The 23052-nt window shown below is 43.0% G+C and overlaps 1 protein-coding gene across 1 annotated transcript in view; it reads right to left on the bottom strand.

Annotated features, from left to right (window-relative positions):
• Positions 1-23052, bottom strand: part of SBF2 (SET binding factor 2) — a 611100-nt gene that overhangs the window by 13923 nt on the left and 574125 nt on the right. Inside the window, exons 34-38 of the mRNA XM_054970260.1 lie at positions 16079-16206; positions 15224-15457; positions 14175-14279; positions 10028-10221; positions 8961-9048 (exon numbers count right to left, since the gene is read on the bottom strand). Coding sequence (XP_054826235.1) covers positions 8961-9048; positions 10028-10221; positions 14175-14279; positions 15224-15457; positions 16079-16206 — 749 coding nt within the window. The remainder of the gene's footprint in view (positions 1-8960; positions 9049-10027; positions 10222-14174; positions 14280-15223; positions 15458-16078; positions 16207-23052) is intronic.

The raw sequence follows: 23052 nt of genomic DNA, 5'->3' as shown, positions 1-23052 counted from the left end.
CTTGGGGGAAGGCAACGGAGTACCCTCGGACATGACCTTCTGCCACAGGGAGGAGTTCAACCGGGCCTTGCGCTCCTGCCGGGCCTTGTTGGTAAAGCCCTGCCATATCTTACAGGCTGGGACATTGTGGGTCTCCCCCAGACAAAACAGGCACAGTTCATGGCCATCGGTCTGGGCCATTTTAGTGTGGCACTGGAGGCAATGCTTGAAGAGCGCCTTTGAGGCCATCTTCAGGGGCACGCTAAAGAGGGGTCAAACAGTCCGGGTCGTAATTACCGAGTCCAAGTCAAAGTCCAAATCAGCAAGCAGAAGAGTAGTCCGAAGTCAAAAGTCCGAAGTCAAAAGCCAAAAGATCAATCCAGAAGTCAAAAGCACACAAAAGCACAGAGCAACGAAGCTCACGTTCTCTCCAAGCGGCGGCAAGAAGAGAACTGAGGGAAGGGACCGTTGGTCGCTGGAGGAGCATGTGACCGTTTGGGCGGGAAAATGGTCGCTGAGGCGCGTGACAAACGGCCCCTTCGGAGCTATAGAAGCTATAGAAAATTCTCCGGCGGCTGGCCTGCGCCTGCGCAGTCCCCATGTGTGGAGGCACAGAAGAACGAAGATGAACAGATGTCTTCTTGGTCTTGTACCACCGTTCAGATTTCTTGGCTGTAGCATGTGAGGAGGCTGGTTTCTCGCAGATGGACATAATCAAATCAACAAAGACTTCAATGATAGGAAAGGCGACATTAGATGCATTACCGGAATACAGGTATTGTAGCACCTTGTCCTTTGGTTTTGGGTCCACTGCTGAGATTTTGAGCTCTAATGATTGAGCCATCCTCATCTTCTGTTCAGAATAGAGATGATAGTCATCTGTAGGGGAGACCTGTCCATTTCCCATGATAGCCTCGTCAGGGGAAGGGTCCAACGCTGGGCTAAAACTCTGTTCCCGTTCAGGTTCAAGTTGAGAATAAGAGAGGGAGGAATGAGGAAATTCATCTTGTAGCCCTGATCCAGATCTATTGTAGCTTCTTAAGGAGGGTGTTGCAGAATGGCTCCTTTGGTGTTTCTCAAAATCGAATCCATAACTCGCCTGATGGGAGTGATGCAAGTCATGGTCCTCGGGCGAGTAATATAAATATCTGTCCTCATGGGTGTTGGGCCACAATGGCTCCGAGGGGACCTGCTCCTCAATTTCACCTTCTTCAGCAGAAGAGTGATAGGATGGAGATCTGGAACGAAGAGACGGCTTTGCGAGGTCTCTCTGGCAGCGTTTCTTCCGTCTGAGTGACCAAATGTTTAGTTTTTCTTTTGACCTTCTTGCACAGAGGCTCCCTGCATTCAGTCGTCTTATTGGCTTCAGCACCCTTCAGATCTGAAGAGGCTGGAGGAAGCCGTCTTGACTCCAAGGCAACAATCGGTTCCGAGCGTCTCTTCTTAGCTTTGGTCTTTGCTGATGTCGGATCTGATCTAGATGGTGAGGCCACTGTATGTCGGATCCGAGGAATCTCAGTGAGGCTCTCTGGGACAATGGGACAATGCCGTTGTTGGTCCTGAGATGGTTCCGAAGGCATTGGACCCAATCTAGTCGAGTGGGAAGACAAATGTTGGATCCAAGGTGGGTCAGTCTTCGGGTTCGGCAGTGTTGTCGAAGTTGCTCTGTTCCCACGTAGTGAAGGGAAGGCGCCTTTTGGGGCATCTGAGGCAGTCATGGCCCTATTCCAAAGGAGTGCTTCAAGCCTCACAGCTCTTTCATTGCGAGCCTTGGGAGTAAACATTTGGCAATGTTCACACTTCTGAACGATATGCTCCTCTCTCAAACATTTCAAACAGACAGAGTGTCCATCAGTCTTACTCATTTTCATTGCACAGTTGACGCAACGTTTAAAGAGTGCTTTATCAGCCATTTTACTTAACTTTCCTCTTCTCTCATCTTCTCTTTCATAGACACCGTGGAGTAAAGAAGCAACAGCCTTGCAAGCTGGCAGCGAAGAAAGAACTGAGGGTGTGGGGGCACTGCCTCCAGTGCTGCATTTGGCGAGAAACGCCACATATGCACACTATTGAGGCAGGCGCCCCCTAATGAATTTTTAGCTTAAGAACTTTGCCGGTTGGCAGGCCTGTACATGCACAGTTCCATGTGGGACTGCAACAGAAGACGGACAATGAACCCACAATGTCCACATTCCACAGGTAGAAGTGTTGTACACTAAAAATGAAGCACCAAGGAAGTGCAAAAAGTGAACAAGCGGTTACACCCCTACTTTAAATGTCTTTGGAGATCCCATAAGGAATAGTAAAGTTTAGAGTATTTGCATCCCAAACATAATCAATAGCACAAGAAGCAGGGTTCAAGTCCTGCTAGAGCTTCAGTAGAGATTCTTACCCACTTAAAAGTGCAAGATATGGTAATTAAGGAGCAGAAATTGCCACTCAGAACAAACAAAACCAAACCAAACCTGAGACTACTGCTATAGCCAGGGGTCATTTCGTAGAAAAAGAACTGGAGGAACTCATTAGCATAACTCATTAGCATATGCCACACCCTCTGACATCACCAGAAGTGTGTCCTTAGCATAGCTGATTTGCTTATGCCACACCCCCTGACATCACCTATCCTGGCTGTTTTGGACCCAATCCTAGCCATTCAGGGCCGAAATTGGGCCCAAAATGGCAAAAAGGGGCTGAAAATGGCCGAAAAGGGGGCCAAAATGGTCAGGATCAGGCCGCTGCTGAGCGAGAGAGTGATCCACCACCCGTCAAAGGCCTGATCCGGGCCGTTTCGGCCCCAATCCAGGCCAAAATGGGCCCAAATGGCTGAGAGTCAGGTGGATGAGGCCACCTGACATATGACCTCTTTGAGGAACTGCCGGAACTGCGTTCCTGTGCATTCCCCCTCAAAATGAGCCCTGGCTATAGCACAGGAAAAGGTGCTGACCAAAATTGCCAAAGCCATCAGCAGGAGTGCAAACACAGCAGATCCACACCAAAATAATGAAAACAGTGAAGCAGGCATGATGGGGCCAAAGTACAGACACTATGCATCATCAGTGAGCCTTGTACTGCTACCAGACCAATCTGCACAGCAAAAAACAGCCAGGAGATAAACCATAAAACAGATTACCTTGCCAGTGGATTAGCAAGGGCATTCCCCAATGACAGGGGTCACTGGCAGCAAAGGAGTAAACAAAAGGGCAGGCCATGGCCCATCACAGTGTTTCACGAGGCCAAATAGCCCATAACTCCAATCACAGTACCTAAGAGTTGGTGCTAGTTAGTTGAGGAAAACATAATTGTAATGTATTGCAAAGACATGGAGTATTTGCAGTAAAGCAAAAGACAAAGAAAGATAAAGTATGTCTAGTACTCTTGGTGAAAGTAGCAGAGTGTGATAAATTTATTTTGCAGAAGGCCAGGAGCCACCGGGAGGCCCACCTTCATATTAGGGCTCCCACACCACAGGAGCAGCCCCTGAGATGGCACTAAATCTCACAGCATCATGAGAGTGTCCTGGGAAGAACACAATATTGAAAGCATGAGCATCATGCACATATACTGTGTCCAGGAAAGAAGAAAATAAATTTTGGTATCCCATGAAGTGTGAAACTTAAACTGAAGACCAAATTCTGTCAAGGTGAGATATACAGATATATAAGAACACAGAGCTGCAATTGTGAATGTGCAAACACTGAATAATATTAGTAAAATATGGATTGACTAAGACTGAAAAGGCAAAGGAAACTCCTTTTCAACTAGGGGTTGCCCTGGAAAGGACCTGTAACCAACTATAAACAGACTGGTTGAAGGACTACTAGGGAAGGGTTAGGGCCTTGTGTTCGTTTCTGCTGAATAAAGTTACTCTGTGCTGATGTAACCCCTATGAGATAATTGGTTTAGCCCAGTAGGGCGGAGTCAGTATCTAGAGGCAGGCAGCTGAGAAAGAAGCTGTTGCTGGGGAGCTTAATAATAATTAATATGCTCTTATCACTTTGAATAAGGGCTGTAATTCCCCATGAAGAGGACAGAAGCCCGGGTGCCAGTTGCTTCAGATTGGAAAGATTGTGAAAAAGGATTCTGTCACTTGGTGGGATCCGACAAGTTGAACTGTTTACCATTTCAAAGACACTGTTGGCTGAAAGTTTCTGTATGGTTGTACATTTCAGTTTAGTTAAAGCAAAAAATAGTTATATTTATATTTATTGTTAAATAGTTTTTTAAAATTCTGTGGAAGTTTGCTTTCTAAGCCCCTTAGAACCCATACCAAGAGAAGTTACACTGACTAAAGAGACCCTCTGGAAATTCCTAAATGACTGCTGAAACTAACAGCAATGAGTTTGAGAACCCTGGGAAACTTAGCACCGTTTCCTGGTAGGGAAAAGGGAATTTGGACACACATAGAACAAACAGGGGAAAAATGCCTTCAAAAAGCATTGGCTCAGAGGTGCAGGTTTATAATTTCTGTTAAAACAGAGGTAGCTAAGGAGTCTCAATCATTACACTGATAGTTCCAGGCTGCTATATCACTGTGTTCGCTGTATTAACTCCTGCCTCCAGGAACTGTACCTCAGAACCAAGGACAGCCTGGGAGGAGGAGGGATTCCTTCAGTCAGGCAGGCACATTTCCAAAGACCTTGGGGAAAAGCCTCTCAGCTTCGGATCCCAGGTATCTGTTAAGCTACACATCCAGGGAGGGGCCTTTATTCAGGCAAAGCCTCTGGGAAAGAGCCTTGGAACTGATGGCTCTGTCAAGCCACATTTCCAGTCTTCCTCCATCAGAACTGAACGGTCAGGTACCTTTAATCAGGCTGGTGCGCCGATGCAGCTTGAAGGAAAAGCTATTGTGAGAAGGCCCTCTGGACTTAGTATTTGGTAATCAAGGGTGCCAGAGAGGCAATCAGGCTGGCATGAAGCCACAGCCTGAGAGAAAGAGCTATTGTGGAGAGGCTCTGACAGGCCACATCATTGAACTTAGCCCTTGGTAATCAAGGGTGCTGGTCAGGGAGCAGGTGCCTTTAATCAGGGTGGAGTATTCCAGCATCTTGAAGAAGCCTTTCTTGAGCCATAATGATGAAGGGAAAGACAGAAACTTTTCTTCTTTAAATGTAGCTGTATTCTTCACCAGAATGTGTATTGAGTGTTAAAAACTTTTTAAAAAATTCCTCTTAGCCTCAAGGATGAGGTGAGGGAAAAGTAGGAAACAGCAGTGGAGATTCTCTCTTTGCAGAGGCAAAAAGAGAACTGAGGGAATAGCGCCCCTCTTCCTGATCATTTGATTTTTTTGGCGGGAAAGCATCAAAGGAGGAGGAGCACTCCTGGTCTCTAGAAAGCTCTAGAAATCTTCTCTGTGGCTGGCCTGCACATGCACAGTCCTAATATGGGACTGTATATAAGACATGAAGATGAATTAGGTTGTTCCTTCTGTGAGTAGGAAGTGCCCACCATCTACTGTTTCCTGTTTTCTCTTGAGAACAGGCAAGGAAAGAGCTCAGTGTTTCCTCATCAAGCTCTCAGGTTTTTCCTTCCTTTGCAGGGCTGGATCGAGGGGGGCAGGGGGGGTAGCCTGCCCCCGGCACCGCCAAAGAGGGGGCGCCGGGAGTGGCTGCCAGCCCCCGGGAGCGCACCACGGCTTCTCGCGTGGGAAGCTGAGCACAGGGTTGGGAGGCCCTCGCCAGCCCCACCGATGGGGCAGCTGGCTTGCTGCGCGTGCAGGATCTTCCAGCCCTGCGCTCAGCCACCCGCGCGGGAAGCCAGCTGCCCCATCAGCAGCGCATGCTCTTGCCACCGCCGCCACCACCAGCTCCACGGCACTTCGTGCGCTGGGGCGGCCAGCTTGCCGCGTTGGCGGCACAGGGCAGCAGGGCAGGCGAACCGCGTGGAGGGCCTCCTAGCCCTGCGTTCAGCCACCCATGCGGGAAGCCAGCTGCCCCAGCACACAGAGCGCCGTGGAGCTGGCGGCTAGGAGGCCCTCCGTGTGCGGCAAGCCAGCTGGCCGCCCCAGCACACCTCCGTGCCACCGCCGCCAGCTCTGCAGCACACCAGGTGCTGGAGCAGCCAGCTTGCTGCGCGGGCGGCATGCCTCCTGCCCTGCGTGATGATGTCACGAAAGTGACATCATCACGCAGCGCTGGGAGCGCACGCGCACAAACCCAGTCAGGGTTGCACCGGGTGCCTGCGCCCGTAGATCTGGCCCTGTTCCTTTGTGTCCTTTTCATTTGAATGTGTCTACTCTTCTTTGCTTTACAAAAACAAAAGAAACGAAACCTACTTGTTTTCTATTACATTCCACTTTCCATTTCTCTGAGCTGTGTAACTTAGCCACACTGATGGCCTCAGCTTCTTTTCCAACTTCTCCACCAGATGTTGCAGCATCGTCAGTGAAAGAAACAGAAATAGTTATCCAATGGCAGTGAGACAAAAGGGCTGCACAAGCCTGCACCTCTTCCTGCCCTTCAGCACCAACTACGCAAGGGTGACCAACACAGACTGCAGGTTTTAAAACAGGTGGTGGCAGCCATTGGCATTTTGGCATACCAAGGAGGCCTGCAAATGGCATGGGGACTCTACTGGGGCTAATACCACTGGGAAAGGGGCATGCTCCAAGCTGGTGAGTAAGCAGCAGGTAGGATCCCCCTGCAATGTTTCTGAATCGAGGGGGAGGGCTCTCAATCCTTATAGAGCTGGATAAAAGGCCCTACAGCCTCACCATGAGCACCTTCATCCTTTTCATTGTTCAGATTCTATCAGGAGTATTCTGTAACTTACTCAGCAGACTCTAAGCATGACTCAGCCACGGAGGAAGGGAAATTGTCTGATGATGTCCCCTCTTGCCCAGAACACCAATGACTTTTTTCCCCAGAGGAACTCCCCTTACTCCTCTATAAAGCTCTAAAGATCTTAAAGCACAGCTTCCACAGCAGAGCAACCATAGGATATGAAGGAGGAAGAATCAGATGAAGGGGACCTGGAGGTTCTGTCAGGCTCCAAGTAGGTAGGATCCGTTTTTCCATTTCTCAGGTTCTTTACCACAGAGATCAAGGAAGGGTGGACCACCCTGCTTTCGCAGAGATTTCTTATTGGGCATTCTAAAAGGCTATTAAAATCCTACTGTAGACACTTCTGTAGCTAGCCTGGCCTCAGGAGTACATCTCCCCAAGGAGGGAGGATACAGTACTGACTGCAAGAGCAATGCAGCACTATGCTAAACTCATGAAGCCATGGCTTTGGCAATTAAAGCTTCTTCAGTCACAACCCTTATAGCTAGGTTGTTAATTCTTGGTTGCACAGAGAGTCTCCAGATTGTAATGCTCTCCTCTCAGCTTACCTGATTGGAAAGAGCGGTGTTTTTCATCTCAGATGCTAGCCTGGACTCCATGAAGTTATTGGCCAGGGCCAGGGCCAGGGCCCTACCTGTGTCAGCATGGAAGAACTTATGGTTGAAACACTGGAACATGGACACCCTAACTAAGACCAATTTGGCTATCTGGCCTTTTGTAGGAAGTAAACAAATCTGGACTAGATATTTGTAGACACAAAGGAATGCAAGAAGGCCACAACCTTCTCAAGCAAAAAGGCAGATACAGATCTCTCTCCAGATACAGGAACAATTTTCAAAGATCATCCTGGATGAATATTAACAGAACTACAGACCTCAAAATAATAAAAAACCACTTCTCCAGTCAGTCTTCAGGACTAGGAAAATCCAACAAGTATCAATAGAACATTCTAGAATCAGTTTCTAAAGGGGGCTGCTGTATCTCATCCACCCACCATCCAGCATTTTCCATCACAAAGACTCCATGTTGTCTTACAAGACCTGACTCAAGTGCCCTTTGAGCCTGTAACAGGGGTTTCAACAAAATTCCTCATTCTCAAGGTGCTTTTCCTAGTGGCAGTAACTTCAGTCAGAAGAGTATCAGAAGTGGGAGCACTGTCTACCGCAAAAGGAGTCTGTATTTTCCACAAGGACTAAGTGGTTCTGCTGCTTACTAAGCCCACCTTTATGCCCAAAGTCCATTTTTATGGTCTTCCATAATTCACAAGAGATCAATCTACCATCTTTTTGTCTTAAACCCTGTCACCCATGAGAAAAGAACTGTCACTCCTTAGACAAACAGTATCTACATCAGTAGACCACTCCTTTGAAGAAATTAGATAGTCACTTTGTGGTTTATTATCTGGTAAGTGTGTCAGACAACCCAAAGAGTGTATAGCTCTAGAGTACTCTAGGTCTTCAGGTGTCAGTGGGCAAGACAGTTCACTCAGTCAGAAGTACAACCACTTTCAGCTTTCAATGACAATGTTCCAATCTATTGTATGTTTAAAGCTGCTATGCGAGCTTCAACTTCCATTTTCACCAGACATTATAAAACAGATATCAGCTTCCATGTTCACCAGACATTATAATATAGATACCAAGAGCTATGAATCCTTCAGCAAGTGGTCTGATTCCTCTGCTTTTAACTGGCTGGAATTCTTCCCTCACTAATCTTGGGTGTACTGCTAGGTAATACTCCCATTGTCAGAGTGTCCTCTTAACTTCAAGTGAAAACAGAACATGGAACTTACCATGAAGGGTGAAAGTTCTTTTTATTTGAAGAAGAGAAGGACACTCTGGACCCACAAAACCAATCATTTGCAAAATTAAAAGGTTAACACAAGTATTTTAAAACAATTAAAATATAACGTTTAAAAATTATACATACAAAATACACAACAAGTAAAGTATCTGCATTGTGTTCAGTCTACACATGGAATTAAAAGTACTATGGTTCCTCTCTTCTTTATACTTCATCCACCTGATTTCAAGCATTTCAACCTAAGGATGTTATAAAACCTGTTTTTAAATAAAAATATTTCTGCAGTGTTCATCTTTTATTCTTCACATAATCACTGCTCATCCTTTCTGTTAAACTAGTTCTATGTGATTAACAAGATTATATACATAACAAAAAGGTATTTACAGTACATATTTTTACCTGGTGTTTGGTAACATCCAGTACAAACCAGCGAGGTTTCCAGCCTTTTAACAAAGCCCCTCTTTTGTAAAGTGTACCTTCAAATGACCTTGAAGGAAAAGGAATATATTATATGCATCTAGTGTGATCTTAACCCCAGAAAATCATACATAGATAGGTGACTAAGTCATATTTTAGTGATACCCAGTGTGTTTAGCCATAAATGATTAGTATTACAAACACAATGAAATTTACCTGCACATATCCCTATGTCATTAAAAATGGAATGGTTCATTTTGCCTCTATATAACACAGTAGCAGTTCCCTTGTGATCATTGTACATGTCTCATTGTACAAGCAGTGATAATTGTACGTCTCAATAAATTAGGCACACAGTCAATAAGTTAGAGGTAATGTGATTATGGATAGAAAATGGCACGTTTCAAGTATTTTATTTATTGTCAAGATTGCTGTTTGGATTGGGTTAGATCCAGTAGTAAATTTCTGTAAGCAGACTGCGACTTGTCCTGCTGCAGTCCAAAATGTTCCTTGAAATGCTCTTCCTATAATAAAAAGAGACACCCAGGAGCAGCATGAGGGGCAAGTTGAATGTCTGCAGTGGAAAAGGTAATCCTTTAAAATCTCCCCTTCCATCAGTAATATACCACTAGATCCAGCTCCATTATGTGTGTGCATGAGAGAGAGAATCTCTATTTATTCAACCTCAATTTAGCTGAAGTAGTGTTTTAATTCACTAGCATCTCACCAATGAACAAGATTACAGATTAAATTGGAAAGGAAAATGAAAACCTGATTTAAAACTTTCTTTTTATTCAAAAGCATAAGAAGTCAGCAAAACTCTTGAGTCCAGCATTTATCCCTGAGACACTGAAAGGTGAATAAAGAAAACATACTAGCCATGCACCTGATTATTCTGTTTTTGTTTTATTTCTCTTCAGGTGGCTATACTTTTATAAGTCTCATCATTTGTTGTATTTGATGAGCTACAGTTTGAAATTTTAGTTTATGGAAGTGATGTAAGTTCACTTTCTGCTTGAAAATGAGAAAGCTATGTATACTCAAATTACCTATTTTCATCATTTTTTGATGTGAATTGATTGTATAGTGTAGTTCCTCTCCTTTCCACACCATTAGAGGGTGAAGTATTGGTGCTTTGTTCCTCACCCAATCCGCTGTCGGGTAGATGCAACAAAGATCTCTTCTGATAGGAATGAAGATTGGCGGACATTATTGCTGAAGAGCCAGAAGGATGTCTCCGATGCTTTATGAGGTAAGAAAAAAAATTCAAGAAGTTTAACTAGGAGGGTTAGCCAAAGTTCCAAACAGCAGCTTTCTAAAATGGGACTACTTTATGTTTAAATTGGAACAGCAGTGGCCATTAAAAACTAATTTTGGCAAAAACACGGTGTGAACTCCATAGACTGAATTCATAGTAATGATGCAGAATGCTGTAGTTGGTCCCATTAGATAAGATGTAAAATAAATTTAGTACTTTAAACTACCGTGAATATACATTTTACTCTTTTTAGAAGCTTGCCCCTCAGATTGTTAGATGTTGTTTTTCTAATTCTGCGGCTAATGAACATAATTAAGCAATTTGTTCCTAGCAGTTAACTTTTATTAGTTAATTATTCAATAAGCACAATGATGACTTAAATGCAGCCTGGGAAACACATTTGGGGAGTCAACTATAATAGCATGTAACTAACAGTAGTTACCTTTTAAAAATGTCTGATTAATTGAAGAATACCTTTGCAGGGCATTACCATGTTAAAATATCTTCCTATAGTATCATAGAATCATAGAGCTGGAAGGGACCATACAGACCATCTAGTCCAACCCCCTGTCCAATGTAGGAACAGCTAAAGCTTCCCTAACAAGTATTTGTCCAGCCACTCCTTGAAGATTGCCAATGAGGAGGAATGCATCTATCCCTAGGCAGCCAATTCCATCACTGGTTTACTCTTAACATGAAGAAGTTTTTCCCACTTTCCAGCCAGTACCTTCCCTCCTGTAGTTTAAACCCATTGTTTCAGTCATATCCTCTGTTGGCAATAGGAACCGCTCCCTTCTCTTCTCTAAGTGATAGCCTTCTAAATACTTAAAGAGGGCAATCATGACTCCCTTCAACCTCCTCTACTCTAAACTGAACATTCCCAAGTTCTTCGGTCTTTCCTAATAGGGCTTGGTCTCCAGGCCCCTGATTATCTGGATTGCTCTCCTCTGCACTCGTTCCAATTTGTCCACATCTTTTTTCAAGTGAGGGTTCCAGAACTGCACACAATACTCAAGTGGGGCCTGACCAATGTAGTATATAGTAGGGGTGTGTGCTTCAGGAATCCGATTTGGGTAAAATACCCGAATCGGACCCGATCCGGAAAGCTTAGGGATTTCCAAAACAGGGCCAGCAATTCAGAAACCCCGAAGCAAAGCTTCCCGAAGCATTTGTAATGCTTTGGGAAGCTTTGGGTTTAAATGCCCATTTCCCTGCCGCTGAGAGCAGCAGAGAAAGGGGCATTTAAAACCCTGAATCAGCTGCTCATCAGGGGCTTCCCCCAATGAGCAGCTGAGTGCTGGTGCTGTCGGGGCCAGGAAACTCCTTGGCCCCAACTCTGGCGGATGGAGGTGGCGGGGATTGCAGATTTAAGCCTGCAAACCCCCCTTTCTCTCCCGGGCTCTCCTTTTACCTGGCAAGGCTCGGGGAAGAGGAGCGCCTCCTCCCCGAGCCTTGCCGGGTGAATGGAGGCAGCGGGGATTGCAGGCTTAAGCCTGCAACCCCCCTTTCTCTCCCGGGTGCTCCTTTCACCCAGTGAGGCTCGGGGAGGAGGAGCGCCTCCTCCCTGAGCCTTGCCAGGTGAACAGAGGCAGTGGAGCTTTCAGGCTTAAGCCTGCAACCCCCCCCTTTCTCTCCTGGGTGCTCCTTTCACTCAGTGAGTCTCGGGGAGGAGGAGCGCCTCCTCCCCGAGCATTGCCGGGTGAACAGAGGCAGCGGGGATCGCAGGCTTCAGCCTGCAACCTCCCCCCTCGCTCTCCCCCGCTGCCTCCGTTCGCCCGCAGGTGTCAGGGACGTCCCTGACACCTGTGGGCTAGTGAAGGTGGCGGGGATTGCAGGCTTAAGCCTGCAAACCCCCCCCCCCCGCTCTCCCCGTCGCCTCCATTCACCTGCAGATGTCAGGGACGTCTCTGACACCTGTGGGTGAACGGAGGTGGCGGGGATCGCAGGCTTAAGCCTGCAACCCCCCCGTCTCCAGGCGCTGTCCCTGCCACCTCCGTTCGCCCGCTGGTAACAGGGATGAGGAACTACTTGTCCCTGTTACCGGCGGGAGAATGGAGGCAGCGCCGCAGCAGGGATCACAGGCTTCAGCCTGCACCTCAGGAGGAGTGTGGCGGCAGAGGGCTCCAGGCTGCTGCTGTTGCCACTGCAGCGGCGGCAAGCCCGCCGCCCAGCTGATGTCTCTCCTGCTCTCCCTCCAACCAGGTAAGTGGGTGGGGGGAGGGGTTGCCCCGGGGTGGGGTGGGGTGGGGTTCCCCAGCGGGGGTGGGAGGTGAGGGGGAGGGAATTTCCCCCCTCACTTCTGTATGCTCCGAATATTTATGGAGCATACCAAAGTGAGTAAAATAGCATAATTCCGAAGCGGCTTGCTGAAGCGGAATTATGCTATTTCCGAAACCCGAAGCAGTAAATCCGATGCGGGAAACCCAAATATTTTTGGGCTGCACACCCCTAGTATATAGTAGGATAATGACAACATGTGATTTGGATGTTATACCTTTGTTGATACACCCCAAGACTGCATTTGCCTTTTTTGCTGCTGCATCACACTGACTGTTCGTATTTAGCTTCCCATCCACCCATATCCCAAGATCTTGTTCACACACACTGCTACCCAGAAGTATATCCCTCATCCAGTATGCATGCTTTGCATTTTTGTTATCCAGATGGAGAAACTGGCGCTTAGGCTTGTTAAATTGCATCTTATTCAAATCTGCCCACTTTCCCAGTGTGTTTAGATCTTGTTGACTTCTATTTTAAAAGGTGTTTGCTATTCCTCCCCGTTTAGTGTCATCTGCAAATTTACTGACTAATCCCTTCACATCCTCATCCAGATCATTTGTAAAAATATAGAAAAGCACTGGGCCCAGAACCGAGCCCTGTGGCACTCCACTGGATACCTTCCTTCAATCAGACATGATGCCATTGACAACTACTCTTTGTACATGGTTATCCAGCCTGTTTCCTATCCATCTAACTATCCTAGAGTCTAGCCCACCAGTTTACCCATCAGAACTGTGTACATATGGCCCTACACAGAGGTGAAAAGGAATGCTGACTGCTGGGTAATATGTTTGTGGACAGGACAAAAAATGAAGACAAGGACTGGAGATGAGGTAGAGGGTAAAGTGGTTGCATAAAGAAAAGAGTTGTGAACCTCTGGTGGATCAGGCAAGTCTTGTGGGTTTGGAATGAAGTTTTAGAGGATGGGAGAGAGGAACTATTGTGACACAGAAGACAACAAGAGGTTTGAACAGATGCCAAGTGTAAGGAATAGCGAGGGTGGGCGGAGAGGGAGGATGGCTTTAAATCTTAACAATGGGAATGTGAGGTAGATGACAGACACAATGCTTCATTGTCATTATCAAAGGGATAGTGAAGATGATTTTAGCAAAGTATTTGAAAAGGAGAGTGATAAAAACTTTTTAAAAAGCAGGTACAGAGGGATGAAGATAACTGGTGCACAAATAAGGGCTTTTGTGCCATGGGGGAAAGGAGAGGATAGACACTGAAGATGCTGAAAAATAAACATTAGTAAGGGGATGGTTGCTTGAGGGAAAAAGAGGTCTCAAAGGTTGCGTATCTACAGGCCCAAGAGTAAGGGAAAATGTGAGCATGGATCGAGTTTTAGGAAGGACTTGCAGGGGGTATTTCATTTTCCATCCCCCACGTTTTCCTCTTTCCCTTTTCTAAAAGCCTCCATAGTCTGTCCCTTTTCTTGCTTCCTTCCTTCTTTCCTTCGCACCCACCAGCTATCCTACCTTTTCCTTCCCTCCCCATCAGCAGCCTCTCCCTGGAAAAACTCTGCGCAGGTTGCATGGTGCTGGCCAGGACAGGCCCAGTTGCACGGTGGGGAACCTGCAAGGAATGGGGCAGGGGAGAGCTCATTTTCCTCTGAATCCCCTGATACTGTTACTTGAAGAGCACCTTCTATGACTTACATTGTCCTGTCTAGTATCTTCTTTAACATTTACTTTGACTCTTTCCCACAATGGCTGCCACTTTTCTGGGCTTTGGTTTAACTTGTTCTCCAGTCTTTCAATTTCCTGAAAAATGCAAAGGAGTTTTCCTGAGGTTAAACATTTCTGACTGTTTATATTTGTATAATGCAAAAGCTACAATCACTTGCCAAGGCAAAAAAAAGGATAAGGATGAGATGTGTTTTTATTTATCTTTTTTAAAAGTTCAGGTCCAATGCTTATCAAGGCTTACCATTTGCCCACTTACGGTAGGCAAATTCCCTGGGATTCTAATAGCTTTTCTGGGGACATTAAGGGTTTCAACAAAGATCTTTCCCACAAACTCAGATCTGTTTGTGCTTCTCAATATTCAAGACTCAGTTTGGTAAATGTGCTGTGCTAATATTGTATGCTTTAAAGTGAAGTGTGAGAAGTTCTAGAAATGTACATGTTGCCATAGACAACTAACTGGAGCCAGTCAGTATTATGTTTCAAAACCACAGGTTTTATTTACTACAAAATTACAGTTCTAACTACAGAAGGATTGTATGCAAGAGAAAAGGAATGTCAGAATTTAAGCATATGAAGCCAAAAGTTTGGACTATTATTATAGGCTAATTTAGAATCTATTTTCCATAGTTGTTTAGCATAGCTAAAAATAATTGTAAGCAGAAAATTTTTAGGTGCAGAACATCTCAACAACTTTAAAGAATATATTTGTATGCTTTTCTGTTTGTTTTAAAAGAGCAAATAGTTCATGAAAATAGCTTCCTACTTCTTAATAGAAACTGTTTTCAAATATTTCAACAAATCTTCTCAAACATTTGTCTCTATTCAAGAGTACTACTTGCTTAAGATTTTTCAGTATAACTTATTATTCCTTGGAACATAGCAGGCATGATAACTGCCAGCTATGCTACATAGCAGCTCAAATAAAGTTTCTTACAAGGTACCTAAAGAAATCAGAGGTAGAATGTAGAAAAATTGACTAAAACAAGTATGGGTGGTATATATCAAATATTTACACTCACATTTAATAGGCTGGTGATGGCATCAGGTTGCACTTTGTTTATGTTGTCATAGCATGGCCAGACAATTTTTCTTTTACTGTGGGAAGCTGATACATCCACCTGGTCAGAGTAATTCAAACTGCTACATTTTAACATTATCATGTCCCAGTCATAAGAAGGACCAGTGGCTAAGGTTTCCTCTGTGTAGTAATCCCACTTTTTTAGACTAGACATATTCACATTTGGTTTTAATGCCTGTGAAAAAGAAAAACTGCAAATTGAAATGCATTGTGGCTATCCATTGTCACTGTTCCCTCATGGCTTAGGATGTTTCCTTGAATTTAAGATATCATCCAAAACAACTGGAAATATGCCTGAACTGACCTGGAATATTTGCATTGCTGTGCAAGCCACCGGATGGAAAATGCTTACCAGAGAAACCCTAGGCAGAGTTACTCCAGTCTAAGCCCACTGAAATAAATGGGCTTAGACTGTAGTAACTCTGCTTAGGATTCTACTGTACATCACTTATTGAGAAGAAAAATGTGAGTGTGTAATGCTGCAAAAGCAAAGCTGCTTTCTATTTCTAATTGGGAGCAAAGATGGCACAGGAACTTACTGTTTAAAGAAGGTAAAAAGCCCACTGGGTGTGCCCAAGGCAATGAATGTATCTAAAGTAGCATTTTAGATCCTGGCTTCAGTTTTCAAAAATAAAAGAATTTTCAAATCAAAAATAATTACTGTCTTGACCTCTAAACATTTTGTTCAATAGGGCAGTTATAATGACCATCTCTAATGGATTAAGGCCAGTTCCACTAATGTCAAGCTGCTCTTAAGGGCCAGAATAACAAAGATGGTAAAATGTCTGTTTTGTACCTCTGTTTCAATTGGTGCATAGAGATAATTGAAGAAAACAGGATTCCTTTTATGTATTTTATCAATACAGTCCCATATGCAAATTCCTTTCTTGCCATGCTTTTCTCCTTTATCGTCAAACAGGGTCCCTACAGAAAAAAGGAAAATGAAAACATGATTGAAGGACTTACTCCCAGCAAGAAGCGAAGCTACCTTAATGGCAAAAAGTGAAGAGAATTTGAATTTATAGTATATATTCAAAGAAAAATATTTTTACATATCCTTTCAAGATATACAAAAGTTTTCAGTGAGCAAATAAATATAACCAGAAAAAAAATTGCAAGAATCAATATATGACAATGATACTGCAAAGAAGTCGAAGGCACCTTATACCACATGTGGTAGATGTGCAAAAAACCTAAATTTTTTAAAAAAGAGATACATGCGGAGATTCAGGGGATCTTAAAAACAGATTTTGCCATACATATCCTTTCAAGATATACAAAAGTTTTCAGTGAACAAATAAATATAACCAGAAAAAAATCGCAAGAATTAATATATGACAGTGATACAGTTGGTCACATAACGTATGCAGAAGCAGTGTTTCTGTCCCATAAAGATATTTGAGAGCTGGCCTTCTGCAAAGTGTTGATTATCAAACGATAGAACAAATAAAAGCCTTTAAATATTTAGGGCTCATTCCATTTATAGGAATAACTGGGCTTTCAAATATTTAAATTTAAATATAAATGCCTCTTAGGCTATGCTATACTTTTTTAAAATATAATTTTTATAGGTTATTTCAATTTCAAATAGGTTTCCATATAAAGCTATTAACCAGGTAACCTATGAGATGAAGATCATGTTTCACAAAGATACTTAGAACTCTAGAATTACTTTTTTAAAAGCTCATTTTAGATTGCTCCTATCTTTATCTCATCATACCCCTTGCAATAATTAGAGATGGAGCTTGGTATATTAGCAATTGTTGGAAAGATACAGTACATAGCTATAGCATAGTGTTCTACCATAAGCTAAACAGGTGGCCTTGGGTAAGCCACTCCTCTCAGCCCCAGTTCCCCAGATGTATTGCAGGTAATTATTCTGGGAAAGTTTCCAAGCTGACTCCCACAACAGAAACACATAGGGGCAAGATTGCCACTGGCCAGAGACACACTCCCAAATGCAAGCTCAACCCAGAGAAAGCCCAACAGAACCAAAGTTAAGCAAGAACAACATCAAAACAGAAAATCATGTCAAAACGGAGAATTCCACCCAAACCAAACTGAAGCATGGGACACTGTTGCAATTTAGCCCAACTGAATGAATGACACTCACAGAAGCCAAGCAGACAAGGAGAGAGCCTACAGAAAAGACTACTTACTCCCCCCACTCCTTGCCTCAATCACTCTTCCCCCTTGGAAAAAAATGTGGGAGAAGACAGGGAAACAAGTAACCAGGAGGCTAAAGCTGCATTTCCCAGATTAACCTGGATTAATCCAGGGATCTTGATCTGGGTTGGATCAGATCCAGGATTCTCTAATTTGACCTGGGAAAGTGGGATTAACCAAAATCTGCCTTTTTTACCTGGTTCCCAGATCACACACACCTACATCTTGATACTGAGAAGATGAAGGTAATTTCTCTCAACTATCTTGATGATAGAAATGGAGCCGAGAGAAGCCATTGGAATGGAAATGGCAGCAGACCTGCAGATATGGATGGGGTTATCAGTACTACTGGAGAGCTATAAGATGAAATGAGAAGGCAAACTCACAGCATTTCTAGTATTAGTTTAGTTTCAAATACTGTATCAGCTCCCAGTATCATGGAGACTAAGGCATAAAAAGAAGGGACAGATAGTTTAGGGTTTTACTCAGCAGTACCTTTAGGGCATTAAAAATGCTTTTTCTTCAGAGCTGGAGCTAGAAACCATGATTGCATTTTGACTGCTTCTGTGCCAATTGTTGCTGATCCAACTGTTGTATCCCTTCTCTAGGATGAAAATTTGAGACTGGCATATAAGATCCTAACCTTTCATGAGGTCAGTTCCAGATCTGTCTGAGAAGCAACTATCTTAAAAAATGCTCTTCACAGTGTCTGAGGTTATCTTATCAGTGGCTTCTCCTATAGAACTACCTGAAAATGGGAAGCCAGATTTTTTTTGCTTGTCTAGTAGAGCTGAGACAGCAGACTGAGCATTAATGTTGTTTGCCCAGGCAGACTAGACAGTGATTGTGGTTGTCTGTTGAAGGCACAGTCTCTCATGACTTCAGACACTTTTGAAAAGTGGTATTTTGCAGAATAGCTGCCAGACATCCAACGTCTTAGAAAAACCTTAGAAATAATCCTTGTAGACAAATCTGAGATGTGGCCCATTTGCTTTTGTTTGCACCAGAATAGAAATAAGCATGTACTATACAAATAAAACACCAATGCACTTCTGACATCTAGTGTGTGTAGTGCTTGTTTAGCTTTAGTCTAAGGTTTTGGGAAGAAAACAGGGTCATACTTACATGTAACTTGTTCATCAAGTGGTCTTCTGTGTAGGCACACAGAACAGGTCTGCTCAGAACAGCCATGGAGAAGATTTCCAGAGCTTTCTAGAAAACTAGGAGGGCCCTTCCTCCCTCTGGCACTTTACTGCCAAAACTATCACATGACCATGAAGAGAGGGCACTTTTCCCTCAGTTCTCTCCATGCCACTCCTGGAGGCTCCCTAGAAACTAAGATTCCAGAGAGCTTACAGCGGGGCAGGAGGAAGGGATATGTGCCTGCACAGAAGACCATTCAATAAACAACAGTTACAGGTAAGTGCAACTCTGTTTTCATCTTCATGGCTTCTGTGAAGTCTCACACTGAGAGAGTGGCAAGCTCACTCATTGAAGGAGGTGGGTGTGAAGCTCTCAAAGTAAGATACTATGGAAAGCCACCTTCTCAACAGATGTTTAGTGTCTCATTGACATTAACCCAGAGGTGCAGGCTAAGGTCAGTAACCAAACAGCAACACAGCAGAGATAATTTCAGCCTAAAGGGGCAAGCATGCATGGGTTCAAGGAGTGGAAACATTAATTGAGAGAACCAGAGGGAGACTCAATTGAAAAACAGGTGGGATTCTCAGAGGGAAGGTATTAAAGATATCCTTGAGAAACTGTTTAGAAATGTGGAGGGATAAAAAAAAACCTGTCTAGTCATCAACTCCCACCTGAAAAGCTGATATAGCAACTAAGTGTACTTATGGCAAGGACACAGACAAGCCTTGTTTTTGAAGTGAGAACAAATATACAGAAATAACTGTCAATGGGCAAGAGAAGGGTAAGAAGCCTTTGGGTTCTAACTGTGCTATGGAACTATTCCAGTTGTTGAAGACAGGTATTAGGTAAGAGTCCCTGAGAGCCCATTCATGATGAGACTCTACCATTCTGCTCAGGACATCTGCTCTGATGTTGTCTGAGCCAGTTACATGAATAGCCTGAAGAGAGACCTCATTGATAATTGCCCAATTCCAAATGGCAATAGCCTCTACACAAAGAGTCAGAGAAGCTGTGCTACCCTGTTTAATGATGTAGTACACTGCTGTGGTGTTGTATGTTTGCACTAGCACAACTCTGCCCTTGAGCACAGCTGCAAAAGACACAAGAGCATAGCATATAGCCCTAAGTCCTAAAACACTGATAGGCAATAAAGTCTCAGTTTGTGACCATTTTTAAATAGCTATATTGCAGCAGTGAGCACCCCACCCTGCTAGAGATACATCTGTGTTTAGGGTGACATCATGATGTTGTATCATGAAAGGGATTCCCCACAAATAAACTGGCCTCTTGACTCGACTCTACCAGGTTAGAGATTTAAGTACTGTGTGTGGAACAGAGAACTCGTTCTGAGAGTGCAGAGACGGCTCGTATACTTTAATGAACCAATTCTGAAGTGGATGCATATAGAGACTAACATAGGGAACTGCTACCATAGTGGGGGCCACTAAACTAAAGAGATGATGAATGTGCCACACTGATTAAAACTTGTTCCTTGAGAAGAGGAAAACCATGATTTTGATAGAATGGGCTCTATCCATGGATAGAGTTGCTCTACCAAAGGAAGAATAAAATACTGCACCTATGTACATAACCAAAACCAATTGGCTAGGAATCAATTTTGACTTCTTGATATTAATTACTAGGCTGAAGACATACATGTACGAAGAACCAAGTTAACATGTTCTAATAACATTTATCTAGATGTGGCCATAATGAGCTAGTCATTCAGGTATGGAAAAATTGTGCATCCCAGAGATCTTAGGTGAGCAACTATTAGTGCAATATATTTAGTTAATACCTGAGGGGCAGTGGAGAGACCAAAACTGTATATTGTATATTGAAACATAAAAACATTGAACTTAAAATGAAGATACTTTCTGTAATCATGAATGGACACATGAAAGTATGTATCCTGTAAGTCGAGGACTGCAAACCAACTATTCACTTCTAACAGGGATAAAACAGCAAATAATATAACCATATGGAATGTGGATACTCTTAGATACTCATTAAGACTTCTAAGGTCTAAGATAAACTGGAGACCACCATCATTTTTAGGTACTAAAAAGAGTAGAAGCCATAATATTAGTTGTTAGCATCTATAGCCTCAATAGCCCCTTTAGTGAGTAAAGACTGTATCTCTTCTGACAACTCAGGGAGGATGTTGTAGGCAGCATGAGAAACCAACTGGCAAGTAGGCCTCTCTTTAAATTCCAACCTATAACAATAACAACATTTTATTTATATACTGCCCTTCAGGACAACTTAACACCTACTCAGACTGTTTTACAAAGTATGTCATTGTCAGGCTATGGATGACAGGCTATGACAGATAGACCCCTGTACCATCACAGCAAGAATCCAGGCTCTTGGTTAAAAGGTTTTATTCAGGAATCAGATCAGTTCCACAGATATGTCCATAGAATTACTCAGAAGCAAGGTAAGCAACTAAGCAGTAAGAACAGGTTGACAGGAATGGCAACATGTGGGGAAACCATTCCTCTTAACAAACACATTTACTCCCCCCCCCCTCAGTAAAACAGGACTTTTGGCGCGAACCCGTCCTGGGAACGTCTCACATATTTTTACTATCAAGTCTAGACATTGAGAAAGCAGGAGACCAAAGTTGAAACATAGTAATTCATGGGAGTGAACAGTGTACAAGGTCAGAAGCACTGACAGCTTCCAAAGCCGTTAGATTAGACACCTGCAGCTTCAATAAACCTGTGAAAGCAAAGCAGTTATGGCACTGGTAATATGACATCAAGCTATAGCATGAAACATTGGTTCAGAACAACACGTCAGCATCAAATAATGGCATGGATGGGGCACAGACATGACATTTCTGCCTCCCCAAAAATGGCCCCTTCCTCAAGGGCCAGGTTTATCAGGATAACACTTGTGGAATTTTGAGGAGCATTCATATGGGATTGTTCCACCCATTCTTTGTAAGACTGATCAAAGTCTTTCCACCTGATTAGATAGAAAAGTTTGTTGTGTTTCACTTTAGAATCCAAGATTTCCTCTACTTCATAATGAATTTCTCCATCTACCAGCATTGGGTGTGGGGGCCCCCTTTCTGGATGTCACTGGTCAGGTGGGGGAGCCTTTTTCAGAAGGCTGAAGTTAAATACTGGGTGGATTTGTCTTAAATTCTTGGGGAGCTCTACTTCTACAGTTACTTTGTTGATTAATTTCTTTATAGGAAAAGGTCTTAAATATCTCCACCCCAATTTTTTGCTAGGTTGCTTTCCTTTAATGTTTTTGGTGGAAATATATACAAAGTCTCCTGGTTGCAATTTCCTTTTTTTTTAAAAAAAATTTTTTTTATTGGATTAGATGTCATTAAATTGTACATTACAATCAGTTTCCTTTTATTTTTCCAATTCTAACCCCCTCCCTTTCCCCCCCTTTTGTTGACTTCCAACAGTTTTCCAACCCCTTGTCCCTTTTCCCTTACTCATTTCAAATTTATTCTATCTATCAAACGTAAACTTTCACTTTCTTCTAAGCTTATCTATATAACACAGTGCTCCTTCTGTCTTCCTACTTACTTTAACAACTAAATAATGCATAACTAAATAATACATTCTTGGCATATTTTCTTTTAATAATAATCATTTAGCTAATTTTGGTACTCTATACTCTATCTTATAATCTCATCTTCAATATGGGACAAACAATTTATCCCTCATTTAGCATAATTTTAGATACTTCTATAAGCAGTACATTCAATATAAGCCAACCAATTTAACTTATACTCTATATATTACTTTTTCTACATCTCTTATCTTCGTACTGTTTTAATTATGTAATTATATAATTCTTCCATTATGCAACTATCCACCAAAAATAGTCAACCAATTTGACCCATATATACCTCCAAACTAAGTCAATTTAATACATAATCTATACATTAATATATATTTTCCCACCTTGCTTAATTTTCTTCATTGCAATTATAAAATTATCTCCATTATACGATTATTGCCAGAAATGAAATTAATTAGTTTCTATCCTTATAATTAGTTAATTTCTCTCATTATAATTCTTATAATAACACCTATAATACTTAATGCTATATATAATAGTCTAATAAAATAATTGCTTAGAAATTCTCATTTAACTCTCCGCCTCCCGGTAAAGTCACCTCCCTCTACTTTTATTGTATTTCAGTAATTTTCAAACTGCCACAGTTCTCCTCCCACCTCCCATTTCCTCACTAAATATTGTTTCAGCTTCTCCCAATCCGTGTTAAACTGTCCTGGATCAAGGTCTCTCAGTTTCCTTGTCATTTTGTCCATTTCCGCCATGTACAGCAATTTATAAATCCAGTCCTCAATAGTTGGCACTTCTTGCACTTTCCACTTTTGCGCGTACAAAAGTCTAGCCGCTGCTGTCATGTAAAATAGCAATGTCCTATATTGTGCTGGAATGTCCTCCATTCCCAAGTTCAGTAGC

Source organism: Eublepharis macularius, chromosome 2 (genome assembly GCF_028583425.1).
Source record: "Eublepharis macularius isolate TG4126 chromosome 2, MPM_Emac_v1.0, whole genome shotgun sequence".
NCBI lineage: Eukaryota > Metazoa > Chordata > Lepidosauria > Squamata > Eublepharidae > Eublepharis > Eublepharis macularius.
This window is presented reverse-complemented; position numbering and strand designations above follow the sequence as displayed.